Source organism: Patiria miniata, unplaced genomic scaffold (assembly GCF_015706575.1).
Source record: "Patiria miniata isolate m_02_andy unplaced genomic scaffold, ASM1570657v1 HiC_scaffold_21, whole genome shotgun sequence".
NCBI classification, from domain to species: Eukaryota; Metazoa; Echinodermata; class Asteroidea; order Valvatida; family Asterinidae; genus Patiria; species Patiria miniata.
In genome coordinates, this window is record NW_024037060.1 from 4,317,511 (window position 1) to 4,336,197 (window position 18,687).

Below are 18,687 nucleotides of genomic sequence, written 5' to 3' on the forward strand. Positions count from 1 at the left end.
AGCCATCATATCTATTTTGAAAATGATAAGCCTATGCTGCATAAACTCCAAGGACGTTAGAGGCTCCGTCAAACTCCATATTGATGGCTACCGAATTACCAATATACTGTTTCTATTTTGAGTAGCCATATGTGCAGCACCAGCAACGCTCTTCAAAAAGTGAGATCGTGTCTTCCATGTATAGGCCTACATTTGCCGAGGCACCAACAAACTTCAAGTGTAGTAAACAGCGATCAAACACCTTTTTTTCGTTTCCTAATTTGGTTGACTGGCCGGCTTCTGAAAACAATTTATCAACGCAAATTCATATTCACGAGTATAAATCAGAAAGAACAATTCCTTGAAAGCATTTCCAGCACGAACAATTTCACCCTCTCAATAGGCCTACTTCTTTGTTTTAATAAGTCTCTCGTCCTGTGTAGAGGAAATACAATATTCCATGTAGTTGTATTCAGTGACAAGAACCAACGATCGAACGAGTCATCAATATTAAAACTAAAAGGAATTTCCTCCGAACAGTTCAAGGGATGAAGATGAAACCTTGAAAAACATTAATCCTTGTCCAAAAATGAGGTTCTTTTCGTGATGTCATCATGACTTCATCGTATATGAAATTATTCACGATTTGAGGTCAAACATTTACAAATACTTTCTTTAATTTATGAACAGAATTGGATACACTGTTCAGACCCCCCCCCTTTTCCTCAAATAAACCAGTAAGGTTTCCATGAGGTTATAGATATTGCCTTGGGCAACATGTTATATTTTTGGGCACAATAAAACCGCTTGACCTTATCTTCCGGGGTGCAAAGTGCAAAGATAAATTAATTTAACTTTTAAAATGAGAAGTATTTTAAAAATAATATTTTTTTCTTATGTCTTGGGACACTAAACACAAAAGAAAACGGTGATGAAGCCAGAAAATTTATTTTAAGATGATCAGCATATGTTGCATATGCAGAAAATCAATATTTGGGAACAGTGTAGCCGCGAACCATTCTTTAGATAGATTAAAGCAGAATTTTATTATGCCCTGCAAAGACAAAAAAGCCATCATATCTATTTTGAAAATGATAAGCCTATGCTGCATAAACTCCAAAGACGTTAGAGGCTCCGTCAAACTCCATATTGATGGCTACCGAATTACCAATATACTGTTTTTTATTTTTGAGTAGCCATATGTGCAGCACCAGCAACGCTCTTCAAAAAGTGAGATCGTGTCTTCCATGTATAGGCCTACATTTGCCGAGGCACCAACAAACTTCAAGTGTAGTAAACAGCGATCAAACACCTTTTTTTCGTTTCCTAATTTGGTTGACTGGCCGGCTTCTGAAAACAATTTATGAATGCAAATTCATATTCACGAGTATAAATCAGAAAGAACAATTCCTTGAAAGCATTTCCAGCACGAACAATTTCACCCTCTCAATAGGCCTACTTCTTTGTTTTAATAAGTCTCTCGTCCTGTGTAGAGGAAATACAATATTCAATGTAGTTGTATTCAGTGACAAGAACCAACGATCGAACGAGTCATCAATATTAAAACTAAAAGGAATTTCTTCCGAATAGTTCAAGGGATGAAGATGAAACCTTGAAAAACATTAAACCTTGTCCAAAAATGAGGATCTTTTCGTGATGTCATCATGACTTCATCATATATGAAATTATTCACGATTTGAGGTCAAACATTTACAAAATACTTTCTTTAATTTATGAACAGAATTGGATACACTGTTCAGACCCCCCCCCCCCCCTCTTTTCCTCAAATAAACCAGTAAGGTTTTTATGAGGTTATAGATATATGTTATATTTTCGGGCACAATAAAACCGCTTGACCTTATCTTCCGGGGTGCAAAGTGCAAAGATAAATTAATGTTACTTTTAAAATGAGAAGTATTTTAAAAATAATATTTTTTTCTATATGTCTTGGGACACTAAACACAAAAGAAAACGATGATTAAGCAGAACATTTATTTTTAGATGATCAGCATATGTTGCATATGCAGTAAATCAATTTTTTGAACAGTGTAGCCGCGAACCATTCTTTAGATAGATTAAAGCAAAATTTTATTATGCCCTGCAAAGACAAAAAAGCCATCATATCTATTTTGAAATGATCAGCCTATGTTGCAATAAACTCGAAGGACGTTACAGGCTCCGTCAAACTCCATATTGATGTCTACCGAATTACCGATATACTGTTTCTATTTTTGAGTAGCCATATGCGCAGCACCAGCAACGCTCTTCAAAAAGTTAGATCATGTCTTCGATGTATAGGCCTACATTTGCCGAGACAACAAACTTCAAATGTAGTAAACAGCGATCAAACACCTTTTTTTCGTTTCCTAATTTGGTTGACTGGCCGGCTTCTGAAAACAATTTATGAATGCAAATTCATATTTACGAGTATAAAGCAGAAAGAACAATTCCTTGAAAGCATTTCCAACATTAACAATTTCACCCTCTCATTTCCAATAGGCCTCCTTCCTTGTTTTGAAAAAAAGTCTTTGTCTTGTGTAGAGAAAATAAAATATTCCATGTAGTTGTATTCAGTGACAAGAACCAACGATCGAACGAGGCATCAATATTAAAACAAAAGGAATTTCTTCCGAATGGTTCAAGGGATAAAGAGGAAACATTGTTACAAAAAGTCCTTGTCCAAAAATGTAGATTTTTGAGTGATGTCATCATGACGCCATCATATATGAAATTACAAGCGATTTGAGGTCAAACATTTACAAATACTTTCATCTTTAAGTTTTGAACTGAATTAAATACACTGTTCATATCTTTTTTTTCTCAAATAAAACACAAAGGTTTTTGTGAGGTGATAAATATTGCCTTGGGCAACATGTTTTATTTTCGGGCACAAAACCTTTTGACCTTTTTTTCTGGGGTTACTGAAAGTGCAAAGACAAATGAATATAACTCTAAAATGGAAGCAGTTTTTAAAATGACGATTTTTGTTTTTGTCATCCGAATTACCGATATACTGTTTCTATTTTTGAGTAGCCATATGTGCAGCACCAGCAACGCTCTTCAAAAAGTTAGATCATGTCTTCCATGTATAGGCCTACATTTGCCGAGGCACCAACAAACTTCAAATAGACTCAACAGCGATCAAACCCCTTTTTCAGTTTCATAATTTGGTTGACTGGCTGGCTTCTGAAAACAATTAATCAATGCAAATTTATATTCAAGAGTATAAAGCAGAAAGAACAATTCCTTGAAAGAATTTCCAGCATGAACAATTTAACCCTCTCATTTCCAATAGGCCTCCTTCCTTGTTTTAAAAAGTCTCTCGTCCTGTCTAATTGTAAGGGAATATAAATATGTCGCCAGAATTGGGCGATTGAAAGAGTTAAAGATTTAGGCTTATAGCTACCAAAATGTGCAGGCCTACATGCCCGGGGGGGGGGGGAGGGTGGACCTGAGGCCAGTAGGGACGATGGTCCGTGTGCCTCTTCCATTCTTAAACAAAAAAATCTTAACGAAAACAAAGGCTGTTTCGGCAAATGAGCTGAAAGAGCGAAAAATGCATTACTTTTACTTGTGACATTCAGAGACAGAGCTGTGACGGTTAGGCCAAACAAAAAAATACTCGGTCTCTGGTCAGCAGGCGTCGATTTTAATCATGCGCGTCAACCTTTTTTTTCTTCAAATTAACACGGAAGCTACAACAGCGCCCTCTATTGCCGCACCTCCTCAAATTTTTGTACCAAGGAGCACCAAGGAATGGGGAAATTGCACCAAGGCAAATGATAAAGGGCACCAAGGCATAATATGGAGGACACCAATGTATAATGAGGACACAAAAAAGCAAAATAATACCCACCTTGTCTGTACATTGCAAGCTTGAAAAAAAAAAAAGCCACCAAAAAACAAAACAAAAACGCGTCGCCGCATCAATTCTGGAACTTCGGTCTGACCGGAGACCGACTATTTATTTTTTTTGGCTTTTGAACTCTTAACCATCTTATTCTGCAGCTGCTGCCCCCCCCCCCCCGGAAATTTGTTAATGACCATGGTTAACAGCTTTTACAAAAAAATGGTTTGTGGGTCGTTCTTGATAGTCTTAAGAAGCCTGTTGCTTTTGGGGCCGACAGGTCAAATGTCAAGGCCAATATTGGTAAAACAATAGAAATATTGTCAGCACGAATGATTGAGAAATACTTTACTTGGGAACTTCAAATTTGGTTTGTGGGTTGCTCTTGGTAGTCTTATCAAGCCTATTGATTTTGGGGCTGACAGGTCAAAGGTCAAGGTCACTATTGCTAAAACAATAGAAATGTCCCATTTTGGTTAGGGACACTGACTTTATAACAACCTGCTAGCATGCCAGGGGGATTGCGCAAGTCTCACTTGCAGTATTTTTAAAAAGGCATAGTTGTGTGGATGTTTATATCCTACTTTTAAATGTTCTGTCCGATGTAGCCCACTAGCTTGGGCTCATTCCATGACGCAGTGTCCCTTTCAAATAAAAAGCAACCCTGTGTGTCCATTTCATTTTTAAAATTAATGGAATACCAGATAATTAATGCAAGCAAGACTGTAGCACATTTCCAGACCTTACGGTATGTAATCGGAAGCAGATGTCATTTTTCTTGGCTTTTTAATTTTGGAATGCTGGGTATTGCACATTACCTTTCATGAAATTAGATCTGTTGCCAAACGTCTTTGGTTTAAGATGTACGTGTGTGCGTAAATATGCAACCAGCTGCGAATAAAAAAAAGTAATTGAGTAGGGAAATGCATTCTTCTCATACATTTACACATGGACACCAGTGTGCGGACATTCTGTTGAAACCGACAACGCATACTGCTCAGCATTCAGCATGGCTTGACATCTAGCGCCCTCACATCACGTGGTATTCACAAGTACGCCAACTGTACACACCGCGCCCTCTACCGTTCCCGCAAGAAGCCAGTACTTTACCACAATCATTACTCTCCACATTGATCTCTTGAAGTCAATGTTGATGTGTGTTATTCAGAGAAGCTTGATCTTGGTTCTTGGTTGGTTCTTCTCCTAAATACTCTACGTGGGAGTTTATACAGGAGGCCAGAAACACCGGGGCAAACCCCTTCTCTTAGCGATAAGTGTTTACTGGGTTCTTTTACGTGCATTTATACAACACACTGGACCTACGGCTTAACGTCCCATCCGAAGGACGAAGCAATAATGGTTAGGTGCCTTGCTTAAGAGCACAAGTGTCCGCCGGCGGGCTCGAACCCACGTCACTGTTGCCTCTGAAACACCAGAAAGTGAGTCCGGTGTTCTTAACCGCTAGGCCATCACACTCCCTTCGTCAATAAAGGAGCAGTCAACAAGAGCAAGGGTGACAACTCTCAGAGATCAGAGGTAGAACCTGTCAGCCAAGCTGGTTCATCCATCTGCCTTTCAAAAGGCAGTCAGTCGAGTGAGAACTTGATTGCCATCACTACATCCTCTCGTAAACTTCAAATTTGAACTTGATACCGTTTTCTTCTTGTATCTCACCATTGATGTCTGGATCACTGTAAGAAATGCAAAAGCGAACGAATATCTGAGAAAGCCCTATGTTCAGGCTTCTAAGTTGTTAAGTTACTACTAGAACCCAGATTCAAATTGTCATTTTGAAAATCAGTCAAATAATATGGACTCGGTTTCAAAGTGCCTAGAAGTTAGGAAAATTGAAATGCGAAGCAACTTCATGTCACAAAACATTTGCTTCGACATTCGCCGGAGTTGAAAAGTGTTCAACTTTTGCAAATTCGCTTCCCGAAATCTTGCCATGACACCACAAATTTGCATTTGCGTTCGCTTTTATGCTGAGTATGAACCTGCCTTTCACTATGGCCGACACAATAGAAGTGTACTGTTTGGTTTGGGCAGAGCCGTATATAGAGAGAGTTGCGACATAAGGGTTGCAATGTTTCGAACCAAAATGGCGGATTATGCATCAGTGTACATAAACAATTCGTACACAATAGTCGCACGCTGCACTGTATACACAATGAACGGCCATTATGGTTCAACAGTCTGAAGTTGTCGCAACTCTCTTTATATACGGCTCTGGGTTTGGGTGAATACAAAAACTTTACCAAAATCAAACAGCGCCTTCCTATCGTGTTCGCCACACCTCAAATAGGCTAATAACGTATTCCGCGAGAATGTACGCAATTCCTCGCAACTTTATAGGGCTCGTTTTCCTTCAATTCTCTGTAGGAAAACGCATTTTACAAAAACCAAGCACGCAATGCCCAGTGTTGCATATGTTCCAAATACGCGCGCTTGTTGCTCGAAATACGACGCAGACGAAGCGAGTTAAGCAAGTTGACGCTCAAAATGCCAATGCACGAGGCCATCTGTAAGAAATGACGTCATTTGAACGAGACCTATTGAGACCAGAGTGTGCACAGTCTCAACTACAAATTAAAATAAAGATTACCTGACAAGTTTAAATTTGGTGGAATCCACATCGGGGCAGAAGGCGTCACACTGGAAGTCGCCGTATACTCGTGTGATGTAATATCGATGACACTGAGGGGATTCCAAGCCCGCCTGTTCACAAAATAATACACATATACATCAGTGGGAATGCATTACTTGGCTAGGGCGTGTCATGGGAAGCGGCTAGAGCCAGCTGCAGCCGCTTCCCATAGAAATGTGTGTAACTTCAAGCCATAGCCAATCAATTCCGACGCAGCCTGACGCTGCCAAAAAATGACATTGACATACACTCAGACATTTTATACATGTTTTTGCGTTGATAGAAATCTAAGATGGCTGGCCTCCTTCTCCTTTCAAGTTTCATCAACAACAATTTGGATTCGCGTTGAAATTTGTGCCTGGACTCATCCAAATTGGGAATGAATTAAGATGCAAGGTAGGTGGACGGATTTCTCAGTAAGGGGTCCAGAAGAAGTCAAAAGGGGCCACAGAGATCAACCGAGGTCAATAGGGATCACCCCAAGTCAATAGGGATCAACAGAGGTCAATAGGGATCAACAGAGGTCAATAGGGATCAACAGAGGTCAATAGGGATCAACCGGGGTCAACCGGGGGCAATAGGGATCATCTGGGGTCAACAGGGGTCAATAGGGATCAACCGAGGTCAATAGGGATCAACCAAGGTCAATAGGGATCAACCGAGGTCAAAAGAGGTCAACAGGGGTCAATAGGGATCAACTGAGGTCAATAGGGATTGACCGAGGTCAAAAGGGATCAACCAAGGTCAATAGGGATTAACAGAGGTCATCAGGGCTGATTTGGCAACTCTTTCTTCTACCTTATACACTCCATAGCCTCCTATTATCCAAACATTCTCCACCACATCTCTGAGTGAGGGGCCTTCGATAATGGCCAATGCCTCCTCCAGACTTTGGCACAAGTAGTCCGCTCTTGGTGGTACTTCTCTGGAGAAGAAAGAAAAGAAGCATGTGATCATTGGAGAATATATTTTGACCCAATGACACCATTATTCAGATCCATAACAATACAAAAGGGTGGCTGACACCACTAACTCACAGAGCTCTTTCTGCCCCTCGTATTTATGAAAACAGCTTTTTTCATGATGCACTTTTAAAAAGTTACGTAAAATTAATTCGGGGGTCTAATCATCATTCCTCGCAGGATCAGCAGCTGAATAGCGAAGGACACAAGTACAACATGGTCGAGCCGAAGGCATGCAGAGACCTTTAAGGCAGCCATCATACTACCCATGTCTCACCACGGAGCACAGCCTGATCAAAGGTGTTGGTTTTTGCCAGGGGAGGAAAACCACAGAACCTGGAGAAAAACCCTCGTGCTACAGGAGAGAATTTTCGGGAGCTGCTAAGGGAATGAACCCGGGCCATAGGGGCAGGGGGCGAGCGGCGATCACTTTAGGCACTGCGCACCCATGCCACCCATAAAAGAACATCCAAGACTTATTCTATGGACAAAGAAGGCATCGAATCCCTTAATATTACAAGCTCTAGCTCACTTCAACGTCTTGCTGAGGACAAAGAACAGCTTGCTGGGTTTTCTCTCTTGCCTAGAGATGGATTCGGTCAGTCGGCCAACGATCATCGCATTCTTCTTATTGGGACTGACCTTGGTGACGTGGCTCATATAAAACTGTCTGTCTGTCCTATGAGAAAAATAAAAAAAATAAAATTCATTGTTCAATTCTTGGTACAAATAAATTGAAACCCTTTCAGCACATTATAACTGACTGGGATCGTATCTTTTAGCTCCATCCAAGTTAAAAGGACAATTGCAACGTTATATAATGTCCATGACAGAATTTTTAAGAGCTCAGTGAATAAACCTGAAAATGTGTTCTTCAAATTTTAATCCCCCATGTAATGGTCAAAGAGATTACAGACTAGGAGTTCTGGATCATTTCTCCGAGTCATCGATAAGATATCAAAGTTAAAGGGAATGTACATCATTGGTGTTTCATGTAATTTTCAGAAATGAACTATTTGAGGCGTTAGTATGAAGGATGTGAATCTACGTTTAATTTGATAAACATTTAGCAAAATTTTCCCGTAGCGTTTAAACGTTTAGTCAACACTTCAAAAAGACTGCCGCCTGTGTCCCAGTATAATGTGCCATAACTGCGGTCACATTTATATACACTTGTATACACTTTAACCACCATTTTTCCCATGTTCTTTTGAAGTCTGCAGGCTAAATAAATTAAGAAGAAAAGAATCGTCTGCATTCTGCAAGTGTTGTCAAATCAAATGAACACACACTCAAGAAATGTCAAGGCCTGTGTTTAGTAGGAAGGGGCGTAATCATACATGTCGCCACTACATTTAAGTTAAATGGAATGGAGTTTGGCCGCCACCATGCATTTAAGTTTTTATCAGACTTGTGTTTTCTTAAAAAGAAGTGGTTTTCTGGCTAGGAAAATAGCAAGGAAGAACCGGTTTTGTGCAAGCAAAGTTCAGGGAATAATCTGTTGATATTAATAACTTGTTGGAAAGTTCCAAGGTCATTCCAAGAAAGTTGCCGCCGTGAATTAGGGTTTAAAACATGGGAGGGAGATGGGATTTGCTATCAGCATCAGCAGGGCCGTTCCTCATTCTTTTCTTTTTATGGGATGTATGATAACATTGGAGTACGAGGGGCTCTGCGAGCTGATGAAATTGTAAGGCACGGGAACCAGTCTAGCTGGCCTGCACCTGTTCATGAAACATGTAACCAATAGCAAACAAAATTTGGACTGAAAAAAATGGTTAATTTGGAGCAGTAGTTGAAAAATAGTTGGGTTTTTCCAACGCTGGTCGGCCGACCACCGTTGGAAATGTATACAAAAATACCATTTTCTTGAAAATGACTTCACACCAGGTGCCATAATTTTACAAAATGCTTGAGACTAGTATCATTTACCAACATCCTAGTAAGGTATTTCGTAAAAACTTGGTAGTTTTATTTTTCGATGTTTGCAAATGTTGTATATTCCCTTTAAGTGGCTCTGTCACGGACACTGCACTTTCTTTCATATTGCTGCAATTGCCCAGAAAGAAAAATTGAAAATTGCTGGTGTTGTATGTATACACAAATATCACGCACTGCAGAGACCCGTTAATTAAATTAACATATTAAATTTAAACCTGTTATTAGCAATTGATAATTCTTTTGAAATTTGCAAGGGACTGTCTGACTGATTTTCATGGAAATGCTAAGCACTGATCAGAAACGTTGCTTAACAAATTCCCTTATTAAGCGAATATCAGCAATACAACAACATGCAATTTTGGCTGCAACTGCTATATGCTTAGCAAAATATAATAAACTCCAGCGAATCTGACGACAGGGAACAAAGCACTGTTTCTTCATTTATCAAATAAACCAAAAAATGGATTAAGGCCAAAAAAAAAAGTTCCCGTTTCTGGTATGGAGCTTGCCCAAAAAGTGGTGCGGCGACGCGGCTTTTTTTTTTTTTTACCTGAATTTTTTGCTTCAAACGTCGGCTGATGACTGCAAATAGCGCCCGACTAAACTTAGTGCAAATATATGGGAGTCCAGAGAGGCCACATAAAGCTTATTCTCGACCATATCCCAATCTAAAAACACGTTAAAATTGTGCAGCAGCAGGATTCCAGTCAAACCAGTGAGTTTGGCGGTTTTGAGACATCATCTTTCATTGAAAAAAAACTTTTTCATTTTGCCGACGCGCATGGCTACGGCGACGCGCGCATACCAGAAACCGGAGACTTTTTTTGTTGGCCTAACGCACTAATTAAACGGTATACAAAATTCTCACGGTAAGTTCCACGGAAGAGACACGTCTTTCCCAATTCCGAGTTTGTCATCTGCAGCAACAATCATGTTGAAGCGTACTTTATGCTGGTTGGACGCCATCACTCCTAGGCCTGATGTCCTCGAGTGCTTTTATCCCAGAGTCTTGATCTGTCGAAGCTTGCGAAGCACGTCCTGAAAAAGATTTGTTGAAAGAAGTGTTTCATTAACTCAAATATGCAAAACCTTGCTTTGCCAAAAAGAAAAAACTGTCCAAACTTTGAGCCCAACACAAATTACTATTTAGGCACTGGATATTTAGCCGGAGACGGCAAACCTTTAGTAAATGTTAGCTTGCCAGATATGCACTGAACATGCGCAGTTACTGTTTTTTTGTACTTAGACATTTTTTGGTGACATATTTTAGTCTGGCTCCATGCCAACATTATCGTTGTAACTTCGTATTCACAAGATGGGAATCAGACCATTTTACAATTTCGGACTTTATTTCCCTTTAAAAAAAAAACCCTCCAGAGCCACAAATCTGAAAAGAAAATGGGCAATTCCACGGTTACTCACGTTACATTTTTGACGTACGTTACATTTTCGTAACGTGAGTAACCGATTTTGTGCGTCTTGTTTATCATACATAACACATTTTTCTGGATGTCATCTTTGGTGCTTAGGTAGGTCTAGGTCTACTCTATCTACCTTGGAGATAAGTTTTTAAACCTTTTCAGTAAGGTAATTACAGCCCAAGGAAACTCAAAAGTACATCAAAAATGTAACGTGAGTAACCATGGAATTCAAGGATTCGGGCAGAAAACAAACATTTCAGTTTTTTAGCAAAAACGGTCCAAATCTGCAAAGTTTTCCATATCCGCGGTCATCAAAATTACTGATTTTGGGCCAAAAAATCCAACTTCATGAAACTAAGTCAAATGTTCACACAAGGTGTGTAGATGCCAGCAATGAATCCCCAAGAGATTTCGGCTCACTACAGTCAGGATTCGGGCAGAAAACAAACATTTCAGTTTTTTAGCAAAAATGGTCCAAATCTGCAAAGTTTTCCATATCCGCGGTCATCAAAAATACTGATTTGGGGCCAAAAAATCCAACTTCACGAAACTAAGTCAAATGTTCACACAAGGTGTGTACATGCCAGCAATGAATCCCCAAGAGATTTCGGCTCACTACAGTCAGGATTCGGGCAGAAAACAAACATTTCAGTTTTTTAGCAAAAATGGTCCAAATCTGCAAAGTTTTCCATATCCGCAGTCATCAAAAATACTGATTTTGGTCCGAAAAATCCAACTTCACGAAACTAAGTCAAATGTTCACACAAGGTGTGTACATGCCAGCAATGAATCCCCAAGAGATTTCGGCTCACTACAGTCAGGATCCGGGCAGAGAACAAACATTTCAGTTTTTAGCAAAAATGGTCAAAATCTGCAAAGTTTTCCATATCAGCGGTCATCAAAAATACTGATTTTGGGCCAAAAAATCCAACTTCACGAAATTAAGTCAAATGTTCACACAAGGTGTGTAGATGCCAGCAAAGAATCCCCAAGAGATTTCGGCTCACTACAGTCTGGATTCGGGCAGAAAACAAACATTTCAGTTTTTTAGCAAAAATGGTCCAAATCTGCAAAGTTTTCCATATCCGCGGTCATCAAAAATCCAACTTCACGAAACTAAGTCAAATGTTCACACAAGGTGAGTAGATGCCAGCAATGAATCCCCAAGAGATTTCGGCTCACTACAGTCAGGATCTGGGCAGAGAACAAACATTTCAGTTTTTAGCAAAAATGGTCCAAATCTGCAAAGTTTTCCATATCCGCGGTCATCAAAAATACTGATTTTGGGCCAAAAATCCAACTTCACGAAACTAAGTCAAATGTTCACACAAGGAGTGTAGATGCCAGCAATGAATTCCCAAGAGATTTCGGCTCACTACAGTCAGGATCCGGGCAGAAAACAAACATGTCAGTTTTGGTCCAAATCTGCAAAGTTTTCCATATCCGCAGTCATGAAAAATACTGATTTTGGGCCAAAAAATCCAACTTCACGAAACTAAGTCAAATGTTCACACAAGGTGTGTAGATGCCAGCAATGAATCCCCAAGAGATTTCGGCTCACTACAGTCAGGATTCGGGCAGAAAACAAACATTTCAGTTTTTTAGCAAAAATGGTCCAAATCTGCAAAGTTATCCATGTCCGCGGTCATCAAAAATACTGATTTTGGGCCAAAAAATCCAACTTCACGAAACTAAGTCAAATGTTTACACAAGGTGTGTACATGCCAGCAATGAATCCCCAAGAGATTTCGGCTCACTACAGTCAGGATTCGGGCAGAAAACAAACATTTCAGTTTTTAGCAAAAATGGTCCAAATCTGCAAAGTTTTCCATATCCGCGGTCATCAAAAATACTGATTTTGGGCCAAAAAATACAACTTCACGAAACTAAGTCAAATGTTCACACAAGGTGTGTAGATGCCAGCAATGAATCCCCAAGAGATTTCGGCTCACTACAGTCAGGATCCGGGCAGAGAACAAACATTTTAGTTTTTAGCAAAAATGGTCCCAAATCTGCAAAGTTTTTCATATCCGCGGTCATCAAAAATACTGATTTTGGGCCAAAAAATCCAACTTCACGAAATTAAGTCAAATGTTCACACAAGGTGTGTAGATGCCAGCAAAGAATCCCCAAGAGATTTCGGCTCACTACAGTCAGGATTCGGGCAGAAAACAAACATTTCAGTTTTTTAGCAAAAATGGTCCAAATCTGCAAAGTTTTCCATATCCGTGGTCATCAAAAATACTGATTTTGGGCCAAAAAATACAACTTCACGAAACTAAGTCAAATGTTCACACAAGGTGTGTAGATGCCAGCAATGAAACCCCAAGAGATTTCGGATCACTACAGTCAGGATTCGGGCAGAAAACAAACATTTCAGTTTTTTAGCAAAAATGGTCCAAATCTGCAAAGTTTTCCATATCCGCGGTCATCAAAAATACAACTTCACGAAACTAAGTCAAATGTTCACACAAGGTGTGTAGATGCCAGCAATGAATCCCCAAGAGATTTCGGCTCACTACAGTCAGGATCTGGGCAGAGAACAAACATTTCAGTTTTTTAGCAAAAATGGTCCAAATCTGCAAAGTTATCCATATCCGCGGTCATCAAAAATACTGATTTTGGGCCAAAAAATCCAACTTCACGAAACTAAGTCAAATGTTTACACAAGGTGTGTACATGCCAGCAATGAATCCCCAAGAGATTTCGGCTCACTACAGTCAGGATTCGGGCAGAAAACAAACATTTCAGTTTTTAGCAAAAATGGTCCAAATCTGCAAAGTTTTCCATATCCGCGGTCATCAAAAATACTGATTTTGGGCCAAAAAATACAACTTCACGAAACTAAGTCAAATGTTCACACAAGGTGTGTAGATGCCAGCAATGAATCCCCAAGAGATTTCGGCTCACTACAGTCAGGATCCGAGCAGAGAACAAACATTTTAGTTTTTAGCAAAAATGGTCCCAAATCTGCAAAGTTTTTCATATCCGCGGTCATCAAAAATACTGATTTTGGGCCAAAAAATCCAACTTCACGAAATTAAGTCAAATGTTCACACAAGGTGTGTAGATGCCAGCAAAGAATCCCCAAGAGATTTCGGCTCACTACAGTCAGGATTCGGGCAGAAAACAAACATTTCAGTTTTTTAGCAAAAATGGTCCAAATCTGCAAAGTTTTCCATATCCGTGGTCATCAAAAATACTGATTTTGGGCCAAAAAATACAACTTCACGAAACTAAGTCAAATGTTCACACAAGGTGTGTAGATGCCAGCAATGAAACCCCAAGAGATTTCGGATCACTACAGTCAGGATTCGGGCAGAAAACAAACATTTCAGTTTTTTAGCAAAAATGGTCCAAATCTGCAAAGTTTTCCATATCCGCGGTCATCAAAAATACAACTTCACGAAACTAAGTCAAATGTTCACACAAGGTGTGTAGATGCCAGCAATGAATCCCCAAGAGATTTCGGCTCACTACAGTCAGGATCTGGGCAGAGAACAAACATTTCAGTTTTTAGCAAAAATGGTCCAAATCTGCAAAGTTTTCCATATCCGCGGTCATCAAAAATACTGATTTTGGGCCAAAAAATACAACTTCACGAAACTAAGTCAAATGTTCACACAAGGTGTGTAGATGCCAGCAATGAATCCCCAAGAGATTTCGGCTCACTACAGTCAGGATTCGGTCAGAGAACAAACATTTCAGTTTTTAGTAAAAATGGTCCAAATCTGCAAAGTTTTCCATATCCGCGGTCATCAAAAATACTGATTTTGGGCCAAAAAATCCAACTTCACGAAACTAAGTCAAATGTTCACACAAGGTGTGTACATGCCAGCAATGAATACCCAAGAGATTTCGGCTCACTACAGTAAGGATTCGGGCAGAAAACAAACATTTCAGTTTTTTAGCAAAAATGGTCCAAATCTGCAAAGTTTTCCATATCCGCGGTCATCAAAAATACTGATTTTGGGCCAAAAAATCCAACTTCACGAAACTAAGTCAAATGTTCACACAAGGTGTGTACATGCCAGCAATGAATCCCCAAGAGATTTCGGCTCACTACAGTCAGGATTCGGGCAGAAAACAAACATTTCAGTTTTAGCAAAAATGGTCCAAATCTGCAAAGTTTTCCATATCCGCGGTCATCAAAAATACTGATTTTGGGCCAAAAAATCCAAGTTCACGAAACTAAGTCAAATGTTCACACAAGGTGTGTAGATGCCAGCAATGAATCCCCAAGAGATTTCGGCTCACTCCAGTCAGGATTCGGGCAGAAAACAAACATTTCAGTTTTTAGCAAAAATGGTCCAAATCTGCAAAGTTTTCCATATCCGCGGTCATCAAAAATACTGATTTTGGGCCAAAAAATCCAACTTCACAAAACTAAGTCAAATGTTCACACAAGGTGTGTAGATGCCAGCAATGAATCCCCAAGAGATTTCGGCTCACTACAGTCAGGATTCGGGCAGAAAACAAACATTTCAGTTTTTAGCAAAAATGGTCCAAATCTGCAAAGTTTTCCATATCCGCGGTCATCAAAAATACTGATTTTGGGCCAAAAAATCCAAGTTCACGAAACTAAGTCAAATGTTCACACAAGGTGTGTAGATGCCAGCAATGAATCCCCAAGAGATTTCGGCTCACTACAGTCAGGATTCGGGCAGAAAACAAACATTTCAGTTTTTAGCAAAAATGGTCCAAATCTGCAAAGTTTTCCATATCCGCGGTCATCAAAAATACTGATTTTGGGCAAAAAAATCCAACTTCACGAAACTAAGTCAAATGTTCACACAAGGTGTGTAGATGCCAGCAATGAATCCCCAAGAGATTTCGGCTCACTACAGTAAGGATTCGGGCAGAAAACAAACATTTCAGTTTTTTAGCAAAAATGGTCCAAATCTGCAAAGTTTTCCATATCCGCGGTCATCGAAAATACTGATTTTGGGCCAAAAAATCCAACTTCACGAAACTAAGTCAAATGTTCACACAAGGTGTGTACATGCCAGCAATGAATCCCCAAGAGATTTCGGCTCACTACAGTCAGGATCCGGGCAGAGAACAAACATTTCAGTTTTTTAGCAAAAATGGTCCAAATCTGCAAAGTTTTCCATATCCGCGGTCATCGAAAATACTGATTTTGGGCCAAAAAATCCAACTTCACGAAACTAAGTCAAATGTTCACACAAGGTGTGTAGATGCCAGCAATGAATCCCCAAGAGATTTCGGCTCACTACAGTCAGGATTCGGGCAGAAAACAAACATTTCATTTTTTTAGCAAAAATGGTCCAAATCTGCAAAGTTTTCCATATCCGCGGTCATCGAAAATACTGATTTTGGGCCAAAAAATCCAACTTCACGAAACTAAGTCAAATGTTCACACAAGGTGTGTACATGCCAGCAATGAATCCCCAAGAGATTTCGGCTCACTACAGTCAGGATCCGGGCAGAGAACAAACATTTCAGTTTTTAGCAAAAATGGTCCAAATCTGCAAAGTTTTCCATATCCGCGGTCATCAAAAATACTGATTTTGGGCCAAAAAATACAACTTCATGAAACTAAGTCAAATGTTCACACAAGGTGTGTAGATGCCAGCAATGAATCCCCAAGAGATTTCGGCTCACTACAGTCAGGATCTGGGCAGAAAACAAACATTTGAGTTTTTAGCAAAAATGGTCCAAATCTGCAAAGTTTTCCATATCCGCGGTCATCAAAAATACTGATTTTGGGCCAAAAAATCCAACTTCACGAAACTAAGTCAAATGTTCACACAAGGTGTGTACATGCCAGCAATGAATCCCCAAGAGATTTCGGCTCACTACAGTCAGGATTCGGGCAGAAAACAAACATTTCAGTTTTTAGCAAAAATGGTCCAAATCTGCAAAGTTTTCCATATCCGCGGTCATCAAAAATACTGATTTTGGGCCAAAAAATCCAACTTCATGAAACTAAGTCAAATGTTCACACAAGGTGTGTAGATGCCAGCAATGAATCCCCAAGAGATTTCGGCTCACTACAGTCAGGATCCGGGCAGAAAACAAACATTTGAGTTTTTAGCAAAAATGGTCCAAATCTGCAAAGTTTTCCATATCCGCGGTCATCAAAAATACTGATTTGGGCCAAAAAATCCAACTTCACGAAACTAAGTCAAATGTTCACACAAGGTGTGTACATGCCAGCAATGAATCCCCAAGAGATTTCGGCTCACTACAGTAAGGATTCGGGCAGAAAACAAACATTTCAGTTTTTTAGCAAAAAAGGTCCAAATCTGCAAAGTTTTCCATATCCGCGGTCATCGAAAATACTGATTTTGGGCCAAAAAATCCAACTTCACGAAACTAAGTCAAATGTTCACACAAGGTGTGTACATGCCAGCAATGAATCCCCAAGAGATTTCGGCTCACTACAGTCAGGATCGGGCAGAGAACAAACATTTCAGTTTTTTAGCAAAATGGTCCAAATCTGCAAAGTTTTCCATATCCGCGGTCATCGAAAATACTGATTTTGGGCCAAAAAATCCAACTTCACGAAACTAAGTCAAATGTTCACACAAGGTGTGTAGATGCCAGCAATGAATCCCCAAGAGATTTCGGCTCACTACAGTCAGGATTCGGGCAGAAAACAAACATTTCAGTTTTTTAGCAAAAATGGTCCAAATCTGCAAAGTTTTCCATATCCGCGGTCATCGAAAAATACTGATTTTGGGCCAAAAAATCCAACTTCACGAAACTAAGTCAAATGTTCACACAAGGTGTGTACATGCCAGCAATGAATCCCCAAGAGATTTCGGCTCACTACAGTCAGGATTCGGGCAGAAAACAAACATTTCAGTTTTTAGCAAAAATGGTCCAAATCTGCAAAGTTTTCCATATCCGCGGTCATCAAAAATACTGATTTTGGGCCAAAAAATCCAAGTTCACGAAACTAAGTCAAATGTTCACACAAGGTGTGTAGATGCCAGCAATGAATCCCCAAGAGATTTCGGCTCACTACAGGCAGGATTCGGGCAGAAAACAAACATTTCAGTTTTTAGCAAAAATGGTCCAAATCTGCAAAGTTTTCCATATCCGCGGTCATCAAAAATACTGATTTTGGGCCAAAAAATCCAACTTCACAAAACTAAGTCAAATGTTCACACAAGGTGTGTAGATGCCAGCAATGAATCCCCAAGAGATTTCGGCTCACTACAGTCAGGATTCGGGCAGAAAACAAACATTTCAGTTTTTAGCAAAAATGGTCCAAATCTGCAAAGTTTTCCATATCCGCGGTCATCAAAAATACTGATTTTGGGCCAAAAAATCCAAGTTCACGAAACTAAGTCAAATGTTCACACAAGGTGTGTAGATGCCAGCAATGAATCCCCAAGAGATTTCGGCTCACTACAGTCAGGATTCGGGCAGAAAACAAACATTTCAGTTTTTAGCAAAAATGGTCCAAATCTGCAAAGTTTTCCATATCCGCGGTCATCAAAAATACTGATTTTGGGCCAAAAAATCCAACTTCACGAAACTAAGTCAAATGTTCACACAAGGTGTGTAGATGCCAGCAATGAATCCCCAAGAGATTTCGGCTCACTACAGTCACGATTCGGACAGAGAACAAACATTTCAGATTTTAGCAAAAATGGTCCAAATCTGCAAAGTTTTCCATATCCGCGGTCATCAAAAATACTGATTTTGGGCCAAAAAATCCAACTTCACGAAACTAAGTCAAATGTTCACACAAGGTGTGTAGATGCCAGCAATGAATCCCCAAGAGATTTCGGCTCACTACAGTAAGGATTCGGGCAGAAAACAAACATTTCAGTTTTTTAGCAAAAATGGTCCAAATCTGCAAAGTTTTCCATATCTGCGGTCATCGAAAATACTGATTTTGGGCCAAAAAATCCA

The 18,687-nt window shown here is 39.8% G+C and overlaps 1 protein-coding gene across 1 annotated transcript; it reads right to left on the reverse strand.

Annotated features, from left to right (window-relative positions):
• Nucleotides 1-5,221: 5,221 nt before the first annotated feature.
• LOC119729491 (dihydrofolate reductase-like) lies at nt 5,222-10,410 on the reverse strand. Its single transcript, XM_038202061.1, has 5 exons — nt 10,245-10,410; nt 7,968-8,114; nt 7,272-7,398; nt 6,432-6,544; nt 5,222-5,517 (listed from the first exon to the last, which is right to left on the reverse strand). The coding sequence occupies exons 1-5, from the start codon at nt 10,340-10,342 to the stop codon at nt 5,442-5,444; spliced, it is 561 nt and encodes a 186-aa protein (XP_038057989.1). The 5' UTR covers nt 10,343-10,410; the 3' UTR covers nt 5,222-5,441.
• Between the last annotated feature and the right edge of the window lie 8,277 nt (nt 10,411-18,687).